General features: G+C 40.2%; 1 protein-coding gene across 1 annotated transcript; it reads right to left on the reverse strand.

Moving 5' to 3' along the window:
• Positions 1-3,572: 3,572 nt before the first annotated feature.
• Positions 3,573-18,176, reverse strand: LOC118004560. Its single transcript, XM_034995956.1, is given in 9 exon segments — positions 3,573-5,314; positions 6,178-6,323; positions 7,982-8,095; positions 8,886-8,995; positions 10,756-10,909; positions 12,022-12,252; positions 15,744-15,953; positions 16,670-16,900; positions 18,076-18,176. Coding segments are annotated over 9 exon segments (1,416 nt in total). The 5' UTR covers positions 18,160-18,176; the 3' UTR covers positions 3,573-5,178.
• Positions 18,177-18,915: the final 739 nt, after the last annotated feature.

The raw sequence follows: 18,915 nt of genomic DNA on the forward strand, positions 1-18,915 counted from the left end.
AAATAAATAAATAAATAAATAAATAAATAAATAAATAAATAAATAAATAAATAAATAAAAAACCCTGCCTCTTGGCTGCTCAATTTCCTGAAAAGAGAGACAAAAACATAACAATGATGGTTACTAATTGCTTTCCAAATTTTTGGGGGTGATAATTTAAATTTTTTGAATCTTCTCATTGTCCTGACATCCAAAGTGGGCTTTTGGATGTGTACCAGTGCCTTGTCTGACATTGAGTGAGTCCAGGGCCCCCTCACTACTGCCCGTGTGGTACAATATCCCAGTTAGCTGCACATCACAGCTTGCTTCCTCTCAGAGTGAGCTACTCCAACCTCTGAACCAAGGAAAAGCCTGAATGCATCAGGCTAAAATAATAGTGATAGATATATTGCCAACAGGATAAAACTGGGCATTACTGAGCCAAGATAAGAGATATGAAAGACACCTGTTGAGGCCATTTAGGGTTTCTTGTTAATATTTTTTTTTCTTTTCTTTTTTTTTTAAATTCATTTGAGACACAGAGATACAGAGAGAGAGAGCATGAGCAGGGGGAGAGGCACAGGGAGAGGGAGAAGCAGGCTCCCTGCTGAGCCAGGAGCCCGATGCGGGGCTCCATCCCAGAACCCTGGGATCATGACCTGAGCCGAAGGCAGACGCTTAGCCATCTGAGCCACCCAGGCGCCCCTTCTTGTTAATATTTAAACACACACACACACACAGATCGAAACAGTCTTATCTGGATGCTTAAACTTCAGAGACTAGAATGAAGCCTCAAACCCTCCCCCACCCACAAAAAAAAAAGTAGGGGAAAAGAAATTTTATGAGAGTTGTGGAAAATTTGAGGACCAAAGGACCAAAGACCCTGGAATGGGAATCACCAAAGGGGTTGTATGTTGCCTTCTCTGGAAATAGGAGAGCTAAGATGGATTCAAATTCTCCACATCTTGGGTCTCTTGCCTATCTTACCACAATGCTAACTACATGGTAAAGGCACAATTTTTTAAAATGAGCAAGAATTTCATAAAAATGAGCATTGAGTAATATTTTATGATTCCACCTACATGAGGTACCTGAGAATAGACAAACTCATGGAGACTAATTACCAGGAGCTGGAGGAAGAGAGGAATGGGGAGTTAGTGTTTAAGGGGGACAGTTTCTGTTTGGGATGATGACAAAGTTCTGGAGATGGATGGTAGTAATGACTGCACAACCATGGGAATGTCCTTAATGCCACTGAATGGTACACTTAAACATGGCTCAATGGTAAATTTTACATTTTGTATATTCTAGCACAATTTTTTAAATTTTTAGTAAAATTATAAAATTAATAAAAATTTTAAAATAAAACACAAGCAGTGAGTATCTGGCTAGATAAGGATAGTGACCTGTGATCTCAGGAGGCTCTGACCACCTTTTTACAGAAGTAGCTGGAACCTGGGCATCCAGTGTGTGGAAGGCCCATAAAGGAGAATCAGGGGCTGCCTATATGTAGATGACAGAAGCCATCTCTCCCACTTGAAGATGGTGCATTTTTCTAGTATAGAGTTCTGCTTCATGTGGAGGAATCTTTCATACATTTGAAGATAGTAAGCAAAAAAACACTACGCAGGACGAGGAGTTGGGGGGCTCAAAATTTCTGGACTTTGTTGCAACCTGGGTAAAGTACCCTTCTCGGGACTTAGTTTCCATTTCTACAAACTAAAGCAATGAGACCAAATGACACATGGCCTCTACCAGCTCTATGATTTCATGGTTCTAAGTTATCCTTTAACGTCTTTTTCCCAAACAGTTCCAACTTAAGTGCAATGACGAAAACAGTTTCTCATCTCATTAGTCATCACTGTTCTGTTCTGAACTTTCAAGTGTCTTCTTCTTTTCAAAGGAAGAGTGATCCAAATGAACATACCAGTTTCATAAAGCTAACCTGAGTGCAGACTGTGGAGGACACACCACTGTCACTTCTAATTATAGCACAAAATCACTGTGGCTTTTTTGGGGGGGGGGGGAGCTTTCTTTCTTGTTTAGTTTTTTAATTGCAGTATAGTTAACAAACAGTTGTATATTAGTTTCAGGTGTACAATATAGTGATTCAGCAATTCCATAAAAACCCAAATGCTCGTCACGGTAGGTACACTCCTTAATCCCCATCACCTATTTACTTTTTTACACCATACACAAAAATAAATTCAAAATGGATTAAAGACCTAAATATGAGACCTGAAACCATAAAAATCTTAGAAGAGGGCACAGGCAGTATGTCTCCAACATCAGCTATAGCAACATATAGTATTTCTAGACAGGTCTCCTGAGGCAAGAGAAATAAAAGCAAAAATAAACTATCGGGACTACATCAAAATAAAAAGCTTCTGCACAGTGAAGGAAACAATCAACAAAACTAAAAGGCAACCTACTGAATGGGAGAGGATATTTGTAAATGGCATAATCGATAAAGGGTTAATATCCAAAATATATAAAGATCTTTTTCAGTTTTTTAAAGCAATAATATACTGCGGAATCATTTTCAAATGTTAAGAAAATACAGTCATTGGGAATCAAGTTATATAGTAACATTTTAACTATTTTCCTTTTCCTTAATCAGCTGGGTGATAAAAAGCAGCCTGATTGCTTTTCAATAGGGAAGAATGAGAGTATGAACAAAGACACTTTTTATAACCACCTTCCACTATTTAGAAGCAATAAGGAACATTCAGGGTTGTTTACCTAAACCTGTAGGTCCTCTATTCAAATTAATTCATTCTATTCAGTTATTCAAAGTGCTGTTAAAAAAGAAAGTTCTTTTTAAAGATTTCTTAATACAGTTAAGAACAACTGACACCACTTCAAATGAATCAAGTGTGTCTGTAATATAGACTGTGTATATAAAATGGTTAAGGTGGGTTCAGTTTAAAGAAGTTTTCAAATGTCTGGGTTTTGCTTGAATGATGCCAGATAATCAGTCTGATTGAGCAATTCACTCATTAATCTATTGATTTGGTAATTAATAAAGTTGGCCTAAAAAAAAGCTTAAAAGCACTTGAGTGTAAGTGGACTAAGTCACCTTAGAGAATAAAATGGTATGAAAACTAGAAATCAGCATCCCAAGGAGGGATAAAGGACTGAAATTAGACCAACAAAGTAGAAGTTAAGAATACATCCCCCTATAAAATAACATACCAACAATATTCCAATTGAATTGTCTTCATTAGATTGTTTTTATTTTTAAGATTTTTCTTTTTTAAATACATAGTGGATTGGATTACTAAGTCATATTTCACGGATGCATACAGGGAAACCAATAATGCGTCAAATACATAAAACCATAAGAACAGATTTCATTCAAAATTACAATGGCAAATTAATATACAAAAATGCATAAAATCTTTATTAAATAAAACCTGACACAATACTTCTTTTTTTTTTTTTTTAAGATTTTATTTATTTATTTGAGACAGAGAGCATGAGAGGGAGGAGGGTCAGAGGGAGAAGCAGACTCCCTGCCGAGCAGGGAGCCCGACGCGGGACTCCATCCCGGGACTCCAGGATCATGACCTGAGCCGAAGGCAGTCGCTTAACCAACTGAGCCACTCAGGCACCCGACACAATACTTCTTAATATAAGAGAATGGATTATGAACTAGTTTATAGTATATAAAACAGTTCCTAAAGTAAAATAAAACTTATAGATAAAATCTGTCTACAAACACTGCCGTTTTCCTTTTATGACTACTTCCCCTCTATCTGGACATTCTCTTTCCATATACTTACTGCCTTGTGCTGTTCCCTGCATCTTCTCAACTATGTTCCTCCTCCTGGACAGTGACCCATTCCCTATAAAGTCTCTTCAAAACAACACCGCCATCATAAACCTCCCATTGCTACCAAGTTCTGATCTTGCCTGGCTCTCCCAGGAAAGGGCAATAAGGTAATACACAGTAGTTCCAAGCGATAACAGGCCTTATGTTATCTGATTAGGTACATTATGTAGATGGCTACTTCCTCGTGCTAGAAGTGAGCTATTCCTGATTCTCATTGAATTCTGTACTTGTAGTCAACAGAAAGATACAGAAATAAAAACAGAGACAGAGAGAGAAAGGAACATTATAGACCTTTTTAGCCTGGGAACAAACATCCTAAGACATCTAAAAATTCCACTGGGTATCAGGGGAATATCTGAGGCATGGTGGTGGTCAAAAGCCTTAAAACTTAGCTACAACGACTCAAAATTTTTATATAGGACCAACTGCCATTAGTCCCATAAAACCAGAACTAACGGCAGGACCCAAGTACAATGCAGGAGTACCAAATACCTGTTAAAATAAATTGTAAACAAAACCCAGCACAGATTAAATCTGAACAAATTCTTTTCTACTTAAGACGATGACCCCCAACTTGGAGACCACCAGCCCCTACCAGCTTCCAGTGATGACAAGCGGTTCCTGAATCCACATACATAGCCAGCACTGCCAATGGACTAAATAAACCACATGTTTCTCAAGTATAGGCATGACTACTCCTCAAATGTAAATAGTTCCTGATGTGATTAATGAAATCCAATACATTCAAAGAAAGTACTAAATTTATAATTAGTTCATCACTGAATATTTTCTCAGCTAATACACAGTAAGTAAACAACCAGTAAAATGAGTGAGTCCTTGAATATTTTGCCGTTGTAAAAAGTTACTTCATACCAACAAAAGGGTTAGGAATCACCTGCCTCGGGTTCTATACTGAACTCTCCAGACAAAGTTTGAGGGACCCAGATTCCAGTGCCTCAATACGTACATACATAGGCTGACTTCCCTTCACAGAGATGAATGACAAAAATACACGCATGGTAGTAAGATTTACTGATATGCATAAAAAGAATGACTTTTCATTTAGAGTAACAAAATTTGAAGTAACAAAAGGAAAATAAACAAATATATACACATACACTAAAATCAATATAAAAATACATTATTGGGTCTCCTCCATAGATCTACTAATCTACACAGAGGATACTGAAATGCATACGCTGCCTATCATCACTGTCAGCTAAATATGCTCACAGGGCTGTTTTGCACCTTCTTTCCCACTTCTACTCTGTAAAGAGCTCCAGATTCATTAGCCAAGTGGCCCTTCTTTAAAAACAATAATAACAAATGAAGAAGGAAAAATAAATATGAACTCATCGGCAAATCTATGGCAGGTTGATTGCCTGGTCCTCCTTGAATTTGGGGATCTTCTTAAACTCACTTTGCTTCTTGAAGAAAAGTTGGGCCAGGATGTGGTCTGCTGTGGCCTGGAGATAATCGTCCATGTCAAGGGTTTGCAACCGGCAGTGGAAACCAAAACAAGATGTATCAGCACCAAAGTCCTCAGATTCCTACACAGATCTTACGGTCATCAAGGCACTTGCAAGCCAGCAAGGTACTTGGCTGTGTAACTTTATGGCCGCTACGAATTCCTGCGAACGGTCACCTCATATGCCTGTCTTCCCTTGCCACGGGGGGCTCACCTTTTCAATTCTGAGAATAAGGAAAGTCCGATTGATGGCTAGAGGTGCTGAGGCATCGGAAACTTTCTTTGGAAGGGACGTCTATCCTACTGAAAGGGAGTTCTCTTTGATGAGTGAAGACCCCCTGTTTTCCTGTGCGCAGGGACTAGTAACAAAAGGGCTTCTCAGAGCTCCATGCCCAGTGGCACATGACAGAGGCAAACCTCGCTGTCCTCCTACTCCACAGCCAGACACAGGCCTTCCTCCATGGGGTTGATAATCTCTGCCTGTCTGGCCAGGCTATCCAGTCCGCTGGGTCTGACCATCTGTCCTTGTTCCCTCTCTCTGTCACGCTCTTTCCTCTCTGACATTAACTCTCTTTCTCAGTCAGCCTGTCTCAATTTGCCCCTCTGGATCTGTCTCACTGTGTGTTTCTGTCTCTCAATGTGTCTATGCGTATGTGTTTCTCAGTTGGTTCGGAACTTGGGGAATTAGGAGAGAATGTGATATATTCGATCCCTTTATCACCAAATAAGATTATTTGATTCCCTTCTTTTCACACATAGATTCTGTCAGTTCATTCATTTATTCACTCAGCTCACATTTACTGAGGGCCTCCTGTGGTCCAGATACCTTGCTTAGCAGAATATTCTGCACATCTGAGGTACTCAGCAATCTCTCTAAAACTGTTTTATACTCACCTGGTCTCCGGTGCTGAAGGCAAGAAGGCAAAGCAAATCCTCATCACATGAGCTCTTAATGTAATGTTGGGTTCCAGTGGGGAAAAATACCACATCTCCGATGTGAACATCAAACTCTATGATACCCTGAGTATTAATAATGCCCACCTAAAGAGGGAGGGGGAAAAACTATGTTGAAGTTAAGCAAATAAAATCCAATATTTATTAAGAAGATGTATTAATAGGGGCGCCTGGGCGGCTCAGTCATTAAGCATCTGCCTTCGGCTCAGGTCATGATCCCAGGTCCTGGGATCGAGCCCCACATCGGGCTCCCTGCTCCGCGGGAAGCCTGCCTCTCCCTCTCACACTCCCCTTGCTTGTGTTCCCTCTCTCGCTGTGTCTCTCTCTGTCAAATAAATAAATAAAATCTTAAAAAAAAAAAGATGTATTAACAGTGAAGAACAGATGAATAAAAACATATAATTATAAAAGGACTTCTTAGTAAGGGTAAATAGCAGAAAATAGAGGCCATCTTTTACATAAAATCTTCTGTTTCTGAGACGTAGCCCCACAGAAGTCAAAAGACACTCTATTTCAGAAATGTTCCTCAAAATGCATTAGTGAGTTCAATACTGTGGAACATCATGCAAAAACAACATCAATCACTATGTTCTAATTAAGGATCATAAATTCCCTAATCAGGCAGAAGGCTTACATCCCACTGTTTTATTGCCCTCATGCCCTCCTTTTGACTTTCTCCAGGAAATTCAGCCTTCCAGGACAGCAGCATCCTAATAGTCCCCCTTAAAGGGATCAGAAACAAAATGTGCACACAAATGCACACCCATGAGCACACAAGCACACCAAAAATAAAATCTTATCCTTGAAATGTAATTTGGGAGTGACTGCAGTGCCCTTTTCCAGGGTATTCAAGCCTTCGCCTCTAAAAACATAAAACAAAACTTTTGCTATGCATGCCCTAACATGCGCAAGTCAGTCTGGTTTGGTTCTTTCTGTCAGGATGGAGACGGGGAAAAGCTAGTAGTTCATTTGACCTGGGTAGGCCATTGGAGATTTGCCCAGGGAGCCCCGTGAAAGTCCAGAAGAACTGTGGTCAAGTCACTACCATAACGTGCTATTCGGTGTGGCTTTTCTTGTCACCAAGACAAGTGTAAATCAGGGCGCCTGGGTGGCTCAGTCGGTTGAGCGACTGCCTTCGGCTCAGGTCATGATCCTGGAGTCCGGGGATCGAGTCCCGCATCGGGCTCCCTGCTCGGCAGGGAGTCTGCTTCGTCCTCTGACCCTATCCCCTCTCAGGTGTTCTCTCTCTCTCATTCTCTCTCTCTCAAATAAATAAATAAAATCTTAAAAAAAAAAAAAAAAGACAAGTGTACATCAGAAGGATCCTGCATAAACAGGGATACGTGGTCACCCTGCTGACACTCCACACCTCCCCAGCCACCCCCACTCACATTACACTGAGGGGCCAACAGTGATGTCACAGTCCCCAAAGGGCAACACCTTAAACCTTGCATTACCTAAAAATGTGAAACTCTGAAAATGTAAAATGTTTCAAACACTTCACCCTATGTGATAACTTCTTTATCATTTCTAACATGGTCTTAGCATTTCTCATGCTAATAGCAAAGTTAGAAGCTATCTAGCATGGCCTGCATGGTATTTTCTGTGGAAACTGTATCCAGAAAGCCATTAACACCACGTCTTTCAATGTTACCAATAACTGAACCAAAACAAAGAAAAACCTCCTGTTTGCTTCTTCCTGCATTAAAAAGGAAAGTTCAAAAAGCTGTTTGTGGAGAAATTACCTTTGCACATCCACTTATTACATACCCCATTTCATTTGCATTGAAATGAAAATGTGGCTGTCGTAATCCATTGTTATAAATTCTGAGTGTACTCAAAGTGAGAGCATTCTGATGCTTGAAAAAGGAAAAAGAAATAAATCCAGTTATTTAGCAAACATCCTACTCAGCAACTTAACCATTCACATAATCCTAATTATAACTTATCTTTCTGCAGCCCTCACTGAGAACATACAATTTTTTTTATCCCTTATATTTATTGTATCTCTTGTTCCTTATAACAATCCTGTAAGGTTGGTAGTCTTATTCCCCCCCTTTTTTGCAGGTGATGAATTTGAAATGTAGATTGGCTGAGTAATTTACTTAGGGTCGGACAGTGGCGGACCTGGGATTTGAATCAGGGAATTTGATGTCACCGTTGCATTCTTAGTCGTTATGCAAGGCAGCCAGTTGAGCATTTAAAAACAAATGAAAGAGAAATCTCACAAGCATCCAGTCTTTCCATTAATGCAACCATCCATGCCAAGAAGTGAAGCTCCCAAATCCACGCTGTGGCCTCAATTAATAGTTTCCATTAATCAAATCGAGTAATGTTTGACTAGATTTTTCCCTTTCCTTTTTTCCAAAAGAAGGCTGAATCCAGTCTAAATCGTATGTTTCATCAATCTTAATAATCATCAAAAAATTTTTTTCTCGGGGCGCCTGGGTGGCTCAGTTGGTGAAGCATCTGTCTTCGGCTCAGGTCATGATCCTGGGCTCCTGGGATTGAGCCCCAAATCAGGCTCCCTTGCTCAGCGGGGAGCCTGTTTCTCCCTCTCCCATTTCCCCTGCTTGTGTTCCCTCTCTCACTGTCTCTCTCTGTCAAATAAATAAATAAAATCTTTAAAAAAATTTTTTCCTCAATTACCTGATTCAGGAATTCACTAAAAATTTTTTCGTGGTTGCTTAGTTCACTTCCATTTTTCCAGTATTGCGCCAGTTGTATTACTCCTCCTGGAAATTGATATTCTTTTGAACCTGAGTCAGAGGAAATTTAAAAAACAAAATAAAATACTTCATTCAAAATGGTACTACAGAAGGAGAGCCAAATGTAGTCCCACTAAGGTACATCAGCTCTTCTGTAGTCACAGGAAACATGTGGTAGGAATCACTGCCACCAGATCCTACATGCCCCTAAGATACTGACCTCATACGGTCACATACTGTCTTACCTTCCAAGTTCTGAAATTTCTAACATAGAGTGACCTCTTTAACACAGACTATTCAATGCAGGGGACCTTGCTAGAAAACTTGAGAGTCATTCTATCATTCTACATGTCAATCTTTAGTCCTGCCTCTTTAAGGTAGGTCAGTCCCATCAGTCCTACCTCTTTTAAATTCTCCTGCTTCATAACAATCTTCTCCTTCTCAAAACTACCATAGTGCAGGCCACCATCATCCCTCACTTGAGGGTCTTCAAGAGCCCCCTGACTCATCTCCTTGCCTCTCATCTCTCCTCTTCCAATCCACAATTCAGCTAGATCAGCCATCACTTCAAAAAACTAACACTAACTTAAAAAGATATCTGCACCCCCATATTCATTGCAGCATGATTTACAATAGCCAAGATATGGAAACAACATAAGCGTCCATCAATGGATAAATGGTTAAAGAAAATGTGGTGTATACATACAATGGAATATTATCTAGCCATAACAAAGGATGAGATCTTGCCTTTGGGACAACATGGATGAACCTTGAGGGCATTATGCTAAGGGAAATAAGTCAGACAGAGAAAGATAAATACCATATGATCTCATTTATATGTGGAATCTAAAAACAAAAAACAAGCTCATAAATACAGAGAACAGATTGGCAGAGAGTAAGGTGTCTGTCTGCAAAGTAGGTGGTGAAAGGAGTCAAAAGGTACAGACTTCTAGTTATAAAATAAATAAGTCATGGGGATGTAATGTATAGTATGGTAACTATAGTTAATAATATTGTACTGCATATTTGAAAGTTGCTAAGATCTTAAAAGTTCTCATTACAAGAAAAAAAATTCTGTAACTATGTATGGTGATGGACATTAACTAGACTTATTGTAGTGATCTTTTCACAGTAATACTGGATCATTATGTTGAACACCTAAAGTTAATGTTTTATGTCAATTAACTTCAATAAAATAAATAAAATAATTTTTAAAAATAAATATAGGGACACCTGGGTGGCTCAGTCAGTTAAGCCCCTGCCTTCGGCTCGGGTCATGATCCCAGGGTCCCACATCGGGTTCCCTGCTGGGCGGGAAGCCTGCTTCTCCCTCTCCCCCTCCCCCTGCTTGTGCTGTCTCTCTCTCTGACAAATAAAATCTTTAAATAAATAAATTAATTAAATAAATAAATAAATAAATAAATAAATGCAAAACCTAATTTAAACTTTAAAACTTAATTTAAAATCTCCTATTTAAAATCCCTTAATTGCTCCCATCAAAATAAAGTATAAACTCATCAGCATGGCTTCTAAAACCTGCATATTTGGACCCTCCTCTCTCATCAGCCTCTTCGCCTGAGGCACCCCTGGCCCCAACACACGCCCCTCATACTTTGAAATCTTCTACAACATTCTCCTTTGCTTCCATTCCTTTTCTCTCATTTCCTATTCTTTAGAGAAATGTGTTTCTTCAAACTCATCTTGACTGTGACCCACTATAAAAAAAAACACGTTACATCTCAATCCAACACCTATATAATCCCATATATAAACACTTAACTATAAAAGCTTTGCAAAATAACATACTATACATTTAAGGTCATAAAAACATTTCCACACAAGACTGTCTGGAGACTGTACATAACTAGGATTTATAACCAGTTCTGCCAAGTTGGGAGGAAGATTGACCGCCTGATCCTCTTTTTGCTTCTGGAATGTTCTAATGAAATTAATTCCACCTTCAGGCTGAAACACATAAGAAATCATATAAGATATTTGTGAAACATTCTACAAATTTTAGTAATAGAAGGGTAGATAGCTAAGGATAGGGTAACATTGTGGTTTTCAGTGGTCCAGTCAAAGGAGCTGACCTCAACCATCCTGAGGCTTGTGATATTCATGAAAATCCTCCCAAGTTTTCAATGCATTTTGGCTTAAAATGTGTTGATATTTTATAATCATTATAACTCTTACAAAAATATACAGTGGTTCTCATATTTACCAAAATTCTCCTAATGACTCATTTTTTCCACTTCTCCCTATAACATTAGGCTTTACATTCGCAGGGCTTGGAAGTAAATCTCAAAACCTCCCTAGATAGATTTCTAAATTTGCCACAGAACTCCTTCCAGTTGCCACTCACGGGCCACCACCAATTCTTCTGATCACCCATTTGTATTGTCAGCATCTGCATCTGGCCCTCTCTCTCTACACCCAGCTCTAGGAGCAGTCCCTCCATGGTAATAGAACTACTTATAGAGACCAAAAGCAGCTTTCCTTCAGGAAAACAATAGGCTCCTCTGCATTAGACTAGGAGAACATAATTATGTCATCTGTAGCAAACTTCTCCCTGAATGAGCTTATGTCTTTTTTTTTTTTTTTAAAGATTTTATTTATTTGACAGAGAGAGACAGCAAGAGAGGGAACACAAGCAGGGGGAGTGGAAGAGCGAGAAGCAGGCTTCCCGCAGAGCAGGGAGCTCAACGTGGGACTCAATCCCAGGACCCTGGGACCATGACTTGAGCCGAAGGCAGACGCTTAATGACTGAACCACCCAGGCACCCCGAGCTTACATCTTTTCAGAGATGTAAATTATAGTAATTTTTATTACCTCTATCAAAACTTTTCTACCAATTCATTATAGTTTCCTGTAGAAGTCCTTCATAAAGGAAAGTAAAAGCTAAGTCAATTTCAACAAGTTGTATATCTTTAGTAGGAATACAAGTTATGTTCTTGAACTCATTACCCAACTCTTACCCTACTGACTGCTACCCTAGAAACACAAATACTCACGCTTTCTTTGTGCCTATGTAATGCAAACCCTCAAGGAGGGACTTGTGTTCAGTAGTGATACAGACCTTAAGTGACCTGGAAGCAATGTCTTCAGGTACAGAAAAAAATACATCATCAACATCCAGGGTCTGAAGTTCATCATGTGTGGAAAAGAAGAGCAAGAAAAAGCAGTCTTCATTCCCCACATTCTTTATCCAGTGAAGAGTATTTTTAGGGAAGAAGATCACTTGGCCAGCTGTAACATTGTATGTGGTAACTACACCACCATCATCAACCACCCCAATCCATGCCGAGCCCTGAAACATCAACAGAAAACACATACAACATCACTTTAGAGCAATGTTTCTCAAACTTTTCTCATTACATCTCTTATAAGGTACCATTTTAGTCTTTTTTTACTAATCACCATCCTATGAAATGTTAACACTGCAGATGTACTGTAAATCTGGGTATACCGTGCATACATAGTGCTTATGTACCACATGCATATCTGTGCTTTGTACATAAAAAAAGTAAGGCGTTGTTACCTTCTAAGGACCAGTTTTTACCCGCCCCCCCAGGGGGCAATATCGCCCCCATTGAGAATTTAGAGTTCTAAGTTCATCCTTTAGAGTTTGAAAAGACTGGGACGCCTGGGTGGCTCAGTCGGTTAAGCGTCTGCCTTCGGCTCAGGTCATGATCTGGGGGTCCTGGGACTGAGTCCCATGTCGGGCTCCCTGCTCAGCGGGGAGCCTGCTTCTCCTTCTGCCTGGTGCTCCCCCTGCTTGTATTCTCAAGCTCTCTTGCGCTCTCTCTCTCTTTCTCTCTCTGGCAAATAAATAAATCAAATCTTAAAAAACAAACAAAAAAAAAAAACAAAAAATAGAGTTTGAAAAGACTACAAGCACATGAGTGTGTGTTCACAGGTGGTCACACTGACATACATGTTTGTGTATGTCCATGTTTCCATGTGTATATATATGGATGCAAATTATTTTTAGATAAAAAGTCTGCATCCAGTTTTAATAACAACACTAAAAGTAATAACACGGTGCTTTTACTGTGTGTCCAGATATTCTTCTAAGCACTTTACCTGACTTAACTCAATCATCCCTTGTATCAACCCTATGAAGCAAGTACTATTATTACCCTCATTTTATAGATGAGAAACTGAATCTGGAGAGAATATTCAATTTTCCCAAGGTTATTCTGCTAGTCAATGGCAAAGCTGGGATTTGGACCTAAGCTCCAGATCCGAAGTCCACACTTTTTTTAGTTGTGTAAGAACATTTAACATGAGACCGACCCTCTTCAATGTTTAAGTGTTCAATACAGTATTGTTAATGATAGATACAATGAAGAACCCTAAAACTTAATTCTCTCGTCAAAATATCTAGAAGTAGAGACTAGAATGGTGGTTGCCAGAGGCTGGGGGGAAGTCTACACTTTTAATCCATACTACACCGTACTTTGATTCCACTTATACAGAATTCTTTTTCTCATTCTCTAATCATTTCTGTAGTATTATTCTGTAAAGTAAATACAAAGGTAATATTTCTTCCAGAGTCGGTCATTAGGGAAGCATGCACAAGAAGTCTTTGTTGTGTCTACACAGACGTGTACAACTCAGTTCCAGATGGGTATTAAAGATACAGGGGGAGGTGAACCTGAAGAGCTCTCTCCAAGTACACAGGCAGAGAACAGCAAAAGTGTGTATCTATTCATATGAAGTTACCAACTACTCCAAACGGACAGCAGAGCCAGCACAGTGGGACATGAACTGCAGGGCCATGCACACTGGCCACCCCAGCTGCCCCGCTCCTCTCGGGGCCACTCCTTCCAAGGCTTTCATGAAGATACTCAGAAACAAAAGCAACATCCATGGGTGAGTATGCAGTAGAGAGACTTCTGTCACATCCTATTGACTGGTTCCTTACCATGTGTGTGAGTGATCCTACAATTTTCCTGGGACCTAAACAACATTCTAGCCACATTTATTTCCTTTATAGAATTTTTTTATATTTTTGTAAGTAAGATATAATTGACTCACAACATTCTATCAGTTTCAGGCATACAACATAAAGATTTGATACTTGTATATATTGTGAAATGATCATCACCAGTCTAGTTTTAACATCCATCACCCTCGCTAGAATTTTTTCTTATGATGGGAACTTTCAAGATCTACTCTCTTAGCAACTTTCAAATTCACGATACAGAATTATTAACTATAGTCACCATGCTGTATATTACATCCCATGATTGATTTATTTTATAACGAAGTTAGTACCTTTTGACCACCTTCTAGCTCACATTTAGAAGATCAGATTATAAACTCTCTCTGGACTTCCAGAACTGCTCCCCAGACTGAGCTGGATTCCAGGCCCATTATCTACTAGAACATGCTCCAGACTAAGTTCCCTACTTGGGGTTTGCTATTAAGGGTCCCCTTCCCCTTACCTGCCTTTCCTTCTTCCTACTACTCAGCCAGAGCCCTGGAATCCAACCTTCTGGAGACTGTCCTCTTTTGTTCTTTTTTTTAAGATTTATTTATTTATTTGAGAGAGAGAGAGAGAAAGAGCGGGGGGGGGGGGGGGCAAGGGAGAGGGAGAGAGAATCCACACTGAGCACGGAGCCTGACACAGGGCTCCATCTCACCACCCTGAGATCACATCCTGAGCCAAACCCAAGAGTCGGACACTTAACCGACTGCACCACCCAGGTGCCCCAAGACAGTCCTCTTTTACATATTCTGTATATGTGGAAAAAGACAAAATGTCAGAAAACATGGACTTTGTCCCAGGCCAGCAAACAACTACAGTTTATCTTTAGAAAAGTCAATCTTTCTGAGCCTCTGTTCTCTCATAAGAAATAAGAAGTATTTGGTCTCAGATGAAACTCTAATCTCTCTTCCCATTGTAAATTCTAAAACTAAATGAATTGCATTAAAAAGGAGTTTTATTAACACCAACAGAAATATGTCACATAACACTGGCTGATCTATTAATAGGATCACCAGGGTAAGACCAAACTGAAAGTGCCATGAGCGTTTAGTCACTACCCTTCCCCCAGTATCTGGAATACAGAATGCAACAATGAATACTTTTGAGAACTAATGAATTATTTGAAATTCGAGTGAGAATGCTCATTTCACCTCCAGCTCTCTTTCACTTGACTCCCAGACAATTCTAAAAAGTCTGAACCACAAAAGGGCATCCAATTGGCCTGATCTGAGGGACTCCAGGCTGAACATCAGCAAACTGATTTTTTCCTTAGAAGAAAGCTGCCGGGGCGCCTGGGTGACTCAGTGGTTAAGCGTCTGCCTTCGGCTCAGGTCATGATCCCGGGGTTCTGGGATCAAGCCCCGCATCGGGCTCCCTGCTCAGCAGGAAGCCTGCTTCTCCCTCTCCCACTCCCCCTGCTTGTGTTCCCTCTCTCGCTGTGTCTCTATCAAATAAATAAAATCTTTAAAAAAAAAAAAAAAGAAGAAGAAGAAGAAAGCTGCCATCTCTTTGATCACTGGATCGGAGATACGAGTTTTAGCTTTGGCTCAAAGGATGGAACAGTGATCTTATTTTAACAATAGCAAATGAAAAATGACTTAATCCTGAAGAAAGAAGTTCAAAGTGATGCCAAGAATAATTACAACGAACATGTTAACGCTTCAAAGCACTGCTAACTAATCTAACTGAATACACCACCAAAGCTTGGGTGTTGTCTGCCACTTAGTTAAGTAGGTTTTGCAACAACTAAAATAATAGCTTGAGGATACAAAGCATAAACACTGAGGCGCCAAACACAGGCAAACCTGTTAAACAAGGTAGCCATGTTCATTAGCATTGAAGTGCCAGAGAGGGGCCCGGAGGCCATTGCTTTTTACTCTCAGAGTCCCCAGGGTCATCTGTGATCTCTGACTGTTCAAGCTGCTGCCGAAAGCCTCTTCTTCAACACTGAGGTAGTCTTTGACATTGTTCCTGTACCGGGCCCACTGGATTGCACCACCAGGGAATTCAAACACCTGAAACGTCATAGACAAGCAACCGTCAACATGGAGGCCATCTGAGGAACAGGAGGCCACTGGGGCCTGCAGAGTAAGAGGGAGGCAAAACAGAAAAGGCAGTGGTGAGGAGGTGAAGACTGAAGTCCCAGAAGGGAAGAGGAAGACTAGGTCGCCAGACTCCAGGAATGACAGCAGTAATACCTACAGAACTGTCAGTGTATCCATGTTAGACATGAAAAGATCACCTATCTTTTTTTTTTTTTTTTAAAGATTCCACTTATTTATTTGACAGAGAGAGACAGCGAGAGAGGGAACACAAGCAGGGGGAATGAGAGAGGGAGAAGCAGGCTTCCCACGGAGCAGGGAGCCCAATGCGGGGCTCGATCCCAGGACCCTGGGATCATGACCCGAGCCGAAGGCAGACGCGTAACGACTGAGCCACCCAAGCGCCCCAAGATCACCTATCTTGACAAGAGAATAGAGAGCTTTGCGTTTGTCTATCTCCAGGCCTCCCCTCTGGGCTGACCCAGAGCTATCTATGAAAGAAAATCTCTGCCTGGGGCCAATATCAACCCAACCCTTCCTCTCCTCTCTCACCTCCCTTCATCTAGATGGCCCACAGTCGGTTCCTTCCAATGAGGAGAGGACAAAGCTTAGTAAACAGGCAATGGGAACTTTGTTCTGAAATCACCGTTAGAAAAGATGATTCTTTCTGCTAAATGTGTGATTCATACCTTGGATTTAGGCAAATGATTAAGAAACTGGAATTTTGGATCAACAGCCTTTTGCACGATGGGAACCATTGTTTGCAGAGGCCGGGCTTCGAGTCCTAGATGGACTTGTGAATGTTGCTGAGAGCTGTGAACATAAACCAAGGAAAGTATCAGTACTCCTCCTGCTGTGGTAAGGGTACAAGCCAAGAGACACATCAGGAAAACGCTCCACAGTGACCACTGCCTCTTCTCCTAAGGGAAATTATGAAGCCATTATTCTCTACTCTTGATGCATTAACAATAATTGCCTCCTTTCTCAATTTGGCTTATATTTTCTTTTACTCAAAAAATGCCTTTGTAGGGTAAATATACTCAGTAAAATAATACATGTGTAAATATAAGTGTAAATAAATACAAACATACACATACACGTATTCCATATACCTGGCTGACACTCAAATAAATAAGGAAAACAATAAACATATGAAAAGCTGAGGCACAGAATAAATTACTAGAAAATTAAGTAGCCAGTTAAGTTTGTATATAAAATGCATTCGATTGCAGCCAATTAGCCCCTATTTGCCAGTCTCTTCACCTGAAAATGAAAGAGGTTATAAAGACTAGATTCTAAGAAATTTTTAGTTCTAGAATGTCCATATGTAGTAATCACATGTACCGGTAATAAGCATGGGAAACGTAACATACCAGTAAATAACTGGCCTGACAGATCTCAGCCTCCCTCTCCCTCCCTCCTTCACTTAAATAGCTTCGTTAAACCCCCTCTTTCTGTGTATTACCTGTCTGAGCTACTAACCCTACTAAGCACATCTATTCCAACTCCAAGCACAATATTTCCATATATTTCTGTGTTACTATTTCCTGGTTTCACATTACAAATACAATGCTACAAACAACAGTATTATTTCTGTGAGTTACAATCCACATTACTGAAAGCTACCAAACATGCCCTGTTCCTCTGACCACTAAAATGGAATTTGTAAGTACTAACGTCATGGTTTCCTGTCCACTGCCCTCTGAATTCCTCTCTGAGCAGGCATATCTTTGATTACTAATAACTCTAACATAGACTTTAATATGTCAGCATTCTTAAATGATACATTTTGTATAGAATAATCATTGATCAACATTCTCAGTTTAACATTGTATGAGGATATTATACTGAGCAATAAACAATTCATTAATACCGTGAACAACAATTCATGGAAAGTTGGTCCATTACAGAGCTAACAGAGATGTGAGCTAAGAGTTTATGAGACAGAAAGCAAATCAAGAAATGGTCAGAGCAAGAGATGCTACCTTTCAAAAGAGGGTCATTTGAGGAAAGCTGGTCTAAAAAGGGATTCTTTCCTGAGCTCTGCATAAAGGTTTGGGGGGAGCTAATCTCAAGGTGTAAATCTCCACCTTACCATTCTGGAGATGGTGGTCATCTTCCCCATAGAAAGAGCATTCTGTGCTGCATCTTCATGCATTTCAAATGCTGAGTTGTCCATCCACAAAAAGCAGCAGCCAATTCACTGAAAAAGAAAAAGGGGGGAAATGTAGTTGTAGCCAATGGGAAAATCCCTGAGAGGTGAAAAATGATAACCCTGAAGTAAGGGAGTACTTATATTGAGCTGAAAGTTAAGGAAACAAAATAAGGAAACTATAATCTTGGTTTAAGAAAAACCCCTAGAAAGAATTGTCAAATTAGAGACCAATAAAACACTTCCGTTGGTCCTCAACTCTTTGCCGACTGATGACGCATACACAGATAATGGTAACTGACGTTTATTTCCTCCTTTCACTGTGTACCAGGCACTGTACTAATCACATTATGTGATTGAATTCTTACAGCGGTTCAATGAGGTACTCTGAGTCTTCCCATTTTGTGGATGAGGAAACTGAGGCATGGAGGTGCAGTGACTGCCCAGATGATATTAGCATCAGAGCAAAGCACCAGCTATCAGAAGATTTTTCATGACACTGGTTCTCTACAGAGTTTCAGTGTGGGTGCTTAGTCTAGTACAATCTATTTTCACCCAAACCAGCCCTGCCTCTAAGCAATGGACTGATTTTCCCATGTGCTTTCTTGAATAATCTTGTTACCTGAAAGTTAAATCTTCATTCAAAATTCACTTGCATCCTATTTCCTGGTGACAAGTGGTGGCCTGCGTCACCTAAAAACCACGCCTATAATCCACAGCATCATCCATCCTTCTTTCCTATCTTCCTGTCTTCCTCCAGTAAGCATGGCTGAATGCCTACTG

Source organism: Mirounga leonina, unplaced genomic scaffold (assembly GCF_011800145.1).
Source record: "Mirounga leonina isolate KUSES-001 unplaced genomic scaffold, KU_Mleo_1.0 Mir_93, whole genome shotgun sequence".
Classification (NCBI taxonomy): Eukaryota; Metazoa; Chordata; class Mammalia; order Carnivora; family Phocidae; genus Mirounga; species Mirounga leonina.